Raw genomic sequence first — 7885 nt, 5'->3', positions numbered from 1 at the left:
CGCGATTCATGCGGAGCACTGTGACATAAATCAACAACTTTTCGCATAATCATTGATATCCTATAAATCCTATTATTCTGTTTGAGTGGAGCAGCTAATGAGCATAGAGCATCTCGAGGAAAGGTCATATGACCCAATACGCATGCGCAGCTCGCTCGGAACGCGTCTGAGTGGAGTAGCTAGCGAGCAAAGAATATCTCGAGAAAGGTCCCGTGATCCAGTGCGCATGCGCAGTGGCGCTGGCGGTTGTCTGAGCGATTTGAGTTTTCTGTTGGGTGTTTAGCAGGCGTATGTTTGTGTGGTTTCTTCTAATCATTTTTACTTCGTTTGATCATTACTTTCGGTTTCTGTTCGGGATCTGCAGTGGATTCATCTGGTGAGTTTCTGTTTTGTAAACTGGTTTCTGATGTGGGAATGTGAACGTTTAAACGGATTCAAAACATTGTCAGTCGAGTCCAAAATCAGATCGTCTTTATTTATCAAACTCAATGACAAACTAACTAATTAACGTAGGAAACAAACTAACTAATTAAGATATTAATGTTATATTAAAGTACCAATAAACCACATTAGGTGTATTTGTAGTCGAAATTATAACAGAATTTAACAGAAACCACAAAACCTGAAACTCCTGTCAAACATATCAACTCAAAGCTGTTAAAGTTTTGAGATCAGTTAAACTAGGTTTTTACTAACCTTACTAAACTAAGTTATCGTTAGTTAATGGAGTTATCAATAATTTTAGATGCCACAGACCCCCAAATAAGAGGGACACGATCTTAAAATTTTATTTTATACTTTGCAAAGTTAATATGAATATGTGTGAAATCTACTTTTAGAAAATGTTTTATATGATTACTTTTTTCTACTTACTATAGTACTGTATTTTTTGCTATTTTTTTGAAAAAGTCAAAAGTTTGTAAATATATATACACACACACACACACATATATATATTTTATATAGCTATACACAAACTTATATGTTAGATGTGATTAAAGGATTAGTTCACTTTCAAATTAAATTTTCCTGATAATTTACTCACCCCCATGTCATCCAAGATGTTCATGTCTTTCTTTCTTCAGTGTTTCTTCAAAAAATGAACGGTTTTTGATGAAAACATTTCAGGATTATTCTCCATATAGTGGACTTCAATGGACTCCAAACGGTTGAAGGTCAAAATTACAGTTTCAGTGCAGCTTCAAAGAGCTTTAAATGATACCAGACGAGGAATAAGAGTCTTATCTAGAGAAACGAATGGTCATTTTCTAAAAAAAAAAAAATTAAAATTATATATGTTTTAACCATAAATGCTCATCTTGAACTAGCTCTCATGTATTACTGCCCTCCACGGGTCAAAGTTTGAACTAATTGTTATATAAAACTGAAATTTTAGTTAAACTGAATGACTTTTTTGGTAACAAATTTTGTCCATCTTGTAAAAACATGACAATATCAGTGTTAATTGATTATAAAAACCACAATCTCTTTGTTTACACTTAATAAAACTTCAAAATTATTATTATTTTTTTTACATTTTTAAAAACCTTATTCATCAATGATCCATACATGCATTCATTGGTCAAAAGGTGTGAGAGCCCTGAATTATAAAGTGCATAATTGAATGTTTATGACACATCTTACAGATATTTAACCCAAACCCATGATCTGTTTCTGCAGAGCGCTATGAGTCGAAGCGTGTGATCATGGCGTCCCCTGAGTCGAGCGTCACGTCTCTGCTGGCCACGTCAGGACGTCTGCAGAGCTCGTTCCATCCAGAGCCCATCGCCACCATCAAATACAAGGACAAACGCTACGTCTCTGCATCAGAGGCGCTGGACGCGTACATCTGTGATTTCCAGAGGAGTCTGCGGGACTCTGAGACGTCAACGGGGAAGCTTGAGCTGCCCAAAGAGCTTTCAAAACCTCATCCCAGGAACAGAGATGGTAAATGTTATATTCTATATACAACATAAGTTCTGTAAATTACAGACAGCTGTTGACAAATTGTATTTAATCTGGAATATTCCTTAAGATCAGCAGTGTTATTTTAGTATCATTAATGTACTACTTATTTTTTATTAACACTATATTATTATTTATTAATATTTTGAATTAGTTTTTATTTTTATATTTTCCATTGTAATTTTAGTTTGAGTAATTTTTAGTTTTGTTTTGTGTTTTTTTTTTCTTTTATTAGTTTCTTTGTTTATTTAGTTTGTTCATTTTTAATTTTCGTCATTTAGCACTTAACATATTTAGCAAGTCAACATTTCTAATTAGTATAATTTAGTAAGTTTGATTATTATGCATATATATAAATAGGTATTTATTTTTATTTTATATTTTCCCTTTTCATTATAATTTCAATTTAATCTTTAGTCATTTTTGTTGTGTTTTTATTAGCTTTGTTTTTAATGATTATTTTATTTTTAGTTTTATTAATATAATTTAGACTTCTTTTATTTCTTCTTTTATTTCAGTTAGTTGCCAAGTCAACGTTTCTAATTTGTTTGGTTTAAGTATTTTAATTATTATAAATATATAAATAAATATTAATTTTAATTTGTATTTTTATTGTAAGTTTAATTTAAGCTTTAGTGATTTTATTGTGTGTTTTTGCCTTTTTTAGTTTTGATTTTTAAGTGTTTATTTTTATTAATCTTTTTCAGTTTTGGATTCAGTAATTTTTGTACTTAAACTTATTTTAGTTTTATTTTAGTTAATTGCCAAGTCAACATTTCTAATTATTTTAGTTTGTTTGTAATTAAATTAATATAAATGATATATAAATAAATGTGTTAATTTTTTATTTTTAGATTTTCTGTTTTAGTTTTAGTAATTGTGTGTTTTTTGCCTTATTTACCTTATTTAGTTTTTATTAATCTTTATTTAAATTGTAGTTTCAGTATTTTTTGTACTTAAGCTTATTTTATTTTAGTTAATTGACAAGTCAATATTTCTAATTTGATTATTTCTGATTTGATATTTGATATTATTTCTAATTATATATATACATACACACACATACATATATACAATATATATATATATATATATATATATATATATATATATATATATATATATATATATATATATATATAGAATTTCAGTTTATGTTTCGTTATTTCAATTAATGAAAGTGTATTTTAAGTTTCATTTAACAATAGCAACACTGAATCTGCAGTGCCTGTTCTCTTGATCTCATGTTTTTATTTGCTTTGATTGACATGTGCAGTCCTGAAGACGAGTTTGACGGATGGAGAGTTGAACTTCCTGAACATTCCCGTCCGGAAGAGAGACTCCGATCGGCTCAGTGTGACCACCGATGACCTCTTGGCTCTCCCAAATGACGGCTCTCTCCCCGTGACCCGCACCTCCGCCCTCCTCTCCCGGTCAGGGAGCTTTCCGTTGGGATTGAGCTTCAACTCTAGTTCCCGGTCGCACTCGCGGCCCACAATGTCTCAGAAACGCTCCACGCGGCGACCCGCTCCACCAGCGAGCAGTAAGTCCCTCCCTGTGGACAATTTACTGATGGGCAGCTTGCAATCATGTCGCCAAGGTCCTCCTCTTAACATCCTGCTAGCCAATCAGACGCATCCACCCGACACACCCAGATCCAGGTATCTCCCGCGCTGGATGACCAGCCAGAAATCTGAAATGGATTTTTCGGGCATGACCAGCGTTCCTGACCTGAAGTACCCGGTGTGGCTCAGACAGTGTGAGGTGTCGTCCGACGGCCAGCAGAGCGATCGTCCTCTCAGAGTTCCTTCATGGGTCGGAGAACTGGAACAGTCCAGCAGAGACACTAAAGGTCATTATAGTTCACTAAAACCATAAACTGGTACTTAATAAAATAAACATTTATTAAAATAAAATATGAAAACCTTAAACTTATTTTATTTCATGTTTATCATCTGTCACTCATTTTCATTTACTTTAACTTGATATAATAAAATAACTAAAACTAAAAATGTATTAAAAAAATTATATAGACATTAAAAAGAAATGTAAAAAAAATAGTAAAAATGACCAAAAAAAAAATCAACAAAATTACAAAAACTTTCAAATTAGAATTGAAAATATAAAAATCAAAAAATTATTCAAAATATTAATAAAAAACTATGAATAGTATCTCAATTATAATAGAGTAACACTACCGGCATATCAAAGGCATATTTCACCTAATTATGACAATTAAATGATCATGTACAATACTCAGTGTTATTTTACTATCATTAATATACTAATCAGCTGTATTATCGTTTACTAAAACCATTAAAAACATTTCTGTTCATTGCAATAAAGCTGAAATCAAATTAATAATGAATAATAGTTATTCAAATTAAATTAAATGAAAATTAGAAATGTTGCATTGGCAATAAACTGAAATAAGTTGAAGTTGAATCACAAATTATGAACTGGAAAAAATAAAAATTTAAAACTGAAATAAAAATAAATTAAATCTAAATAGTAATACTTAAAAAAAACTATGTAATTACTAAAAATTAAACTAAAATTAACATATAACTAAAAATATAAAAAAGCTAATTCAAATTATTAATAAAACTAAAATAAAACTAAAATAACACTGATACTAATATAGTATTTATTAATGTTTTTAATCAGTCTTTACATTTTCCGTGTTGTTGTTTTTTTTCTATTTAGTTTTTATTATTTTTATTTCAGTTTTTGTACAAGCAGCTATTTTAGTACTTGTAGAACTTAAAGTAAATGAAATGTTGGCTTGGTAACTAGGTGAAATTAAATACGTTTTTTTTAAATTAAATTTTATTTCAGTTTAATAATTAATATTTAATTTAATTAACAAGAATGTTTTTTAGTTTTAGTTCATGATAACGTCACTTCCTCCGTGTCATTCCAGATGAAACCCTCATTGCTCTCTTGTTCTTCTCTCTGTTCAGAAGATCAGATTGGTTCTCTGATCTTAAGAGCCGAGCAGATGTTAAACTCATCTTCTCTTGGTCTCTGTGAGCCGCTGAAGGAGCACAACAGATCAGGAGATACGGAGGACGCGCTGGACGCAGACCGATCCTGGGACAATCCGCCTGTGGCCTTGTGAGTGATTTCACATTTAATCTCATTATTTATTTATTAGCAAAAAACTTTGACTAAAATCATCTTCAGCTGAAAGGGGAAAAACACATCTGTCAGTCAATATGGCATACTACCAACTGGTTTTGAAGCAAATACTATGAAATATATATACTGTTCAAATTTTCATGATTTGTTTTTAGATAAACGGATTTTTCATGCAAAGTAAAGACATCATGTGACAACAATAGCAACATATTACTGTTTGAAATTTTTATTATTACATACTGTATGCTGGTTTTTCATATTTAGTCACACGTGCCGTTTTAAACTGCTATCTTTGATTTATTACTTGCCAAAATAAAAATAAAATTTCTGCAATTCAAAACCAACACCAATGTTAGCCATGGGTTCCATTCCCAGGGAATGCATGAATAAAAATAAAGCATCTACTAAGTGTATAAATGTAAAACGTGTCCCATCATCTGTAGTAAATCTCCAGTGCCAGTGGGTGGCGCTGATGAGCCGCAACCGCCTGAAGAACTTCAGAGGAGCAAGGTACAGTATGAGACGGTCATTATGATTCAAACTCAGTGCTCTTTACTGTACTGATATGAGACAGTGTTTGTCTGTCTAGTCTGCAGCTTCCTGTTCATCAGGATACAGCAGCAGGAAACATCCTGGTCCAGTAGAGGCGCTCAAACACATGCTGTTCCGCCTACAGGCCGTCGAACACAACATCAGCCAATCACACGCGTCCAGTGAAGACCAAACCACTGCACACTTGGAGAGAGCAAACACTGGAGCCGGTACAGTAAACGAGGCCAATAAAAATGATTTAAACTATTCTTGTTGTTTTCTCATTATTTCTAGTGATTTTTAAGAGCTCATCTTTTTACATTTCTTGGTCGTCACCGTTCTTGAGGTTTGTGTGTTGAGGTCTATGTACAGAACTTCTAAAACTAGATCCCATATATATGCTATGTAGGATGATTGTGCCATCAGAAACAAAAAAAGCACAGGTTCACTTCATTAAAGACACAATGAAAGGGAAGTTGTGCTGGTCTTTTCTGCATTTTGCAATTAGTTTTTGTACCGCTATGCTCTAAAAAGGTCAAAGAAAGCACCATAAAACTATGTATGTCATGCAATATATTCCTCCTAATTTCATCACACAAACTGACATTTAGTGTAGCTGACGATAAAGACCACTGGTTCTCGTATGTCATGTGACCAGCCAATCACGACATGTTAATGCAGAATTTTTCTGCATTATTCTTTCACAGCCTCTTACTTTTTTAATTGTATATGTTGTGATTGTATTTAAGGTTCCTCAGGAGGAAACAGAAGAAACTGACATGGGAAGTGGCGAGTCGTTACGGAGGTCAGGAGAGTCATGTGATCTCAGTGAAGCAGCGTTACTCTCATCGTTTGGTGTTGATCGTTCTTCTTTTATCTGTTTTCTCAGAACTCTTCATCACCTGGACAGACTGAAAACACTTGTGGACGACATGAGCGAGAGGAAGGCCAGAGCAGAGGATGATGGGACAGATTGTACACGCACACCAGCAGCTAATATCACAAACGGTGCCAGAATCAAGAAGCATTTATGAATCAGAGATCAAAGACTGATATTATCCTACAGATACAGAGACGCTTCATGGATCATATTTGCTTAAAGTTTTGATTCCTGCTTCATGGTGTCTATTTTTCATGAAAACCTCATGAAAGAGAAAAAGTATAAATAAATGATCAAGCAAAGTTGTTTCAAAGGGCACATGCTTTTATTAGCAATGAGCAACATTTGACTAGATCAGTGTTTGTTTAAAGTTCATGTTTAGGTCATTGACTTGCACAATCATTTAGTTTTGTCTTGATCGCTGACTGGAACAATAATATGGTTAAATACTGATTCTTTTGCAAACTGGGTATGATCTGTGAGTATTTATTTCTTCCCAACCTATGACTTAAATTGTGTGAAAATACATTTATGACACATAAAGGGTTAATTTTGTCATTTATTACTCACCCTCATGTCGTTACACACCAGTAAGACTTCATCTTCAGAGCACAAATTAAGATATTTTTTGATGAAATCCGAAGGGTGTCTGATCCACACATAGGGAGCAACGTCATCTTTTGAGGCCCAGAACGCTACTAAAGACATCATTAAAATAGTTTACGTGACTGCAGTGGTTCAACCTTAATGCTATGAAGAGAATACTTTTTTGTACTTTTTCAACTGCTTATAACAGTTCAAAAGTCGTTATTTTTGTTTTGTTTTTGTGCACAAAAAGTATTTTCTTCGCTTCATAAAATTAAAAGGTTAGTTCACCCAAAAATGAAAATTCTGCCATTAATTACTCACCCTCATGCTGTTCCACACCTGTAATGCTGCGTTCACACCAGACGCGACTTGCGCGAATAAATCGCGCTATTCGCGCGTAGTTGGACGCTTGAACATTTTGAGTTTACTCGCTTCATTCGCGCGTGAAAATCCCTTCACAACAGACTTGAATTCGCGTCATGAGAGGGGCTCTCCCGCTCCTTTATGTGTCCCAGACTCTCCCACTGCTTTCTGCACACTTCCTCTGAATAAACACAACTTGTCAGTGGGGAAATAATTGTAAATTACAGCGAATAAGCTCAATTGGTCGTCTTTAGTTGGCTTGTAGTCTTAATATGTATATATATATATATATATATATATAGCTCAAATTGAGTAAAGACCGTTTTTTACAACTTATCAGATTGTCCGACCTCCTCACTCACTTTCTTTCAAACACGATCCTTTTTATTTCTGTTTCTATAAATGTATGAAGATGTA

General features: G+C 33.3%; 1 protein-coding gene across 1 annotated transcript; it reads left to right on the top strand.

The window, feature by feature from the left end:
* Positions 1–238: 238 nt before the first annotated feature.
* On the top strand, positions 239–7063 carry LOC125252428 (lung adenoma susceptibility protein 2 homolog). Its single transcript, XM_048165729.1, has 8 exons — positions 239–376; positions 1681–1947; positions 3242–3817; positions 4929–5082; positions 5550–5616; positions 5696–5867; positions 6387–6442; positions 6527–7063. Exons 2-7 carry the CDS (start codon positions 1707–1709, stop codon positions 6413–6415), a joined length of 1239 nt encoding a protein of 412 aa, XP_048021686.1. The 5' UTR covers positions 239–376; positions 1681–1706; the 3' UTR covers positions 6416–6442; positions 6527–7063.
* Positions 7064–7885: the final 822 nt, after the last annotated feature.

Source organism: Megalobrama amblycephala, linkage group LG18 (assembly GCF_018812025.1).
Source record: "Megalobrama amblycephala isolate DHTTF-2021 linkage group LG18, ASM1881202v1, whole genome shotgun sequence".
NCBI lineage: Eukaryota > Metazoa > Chordata > Actinopteri > Cypriniformes > Xenocyprididae > Megalobrama > Megalobrama amblycephala.
This window is presented reverse-complemented; position numbering and strand designations above follow the sequence as displayed.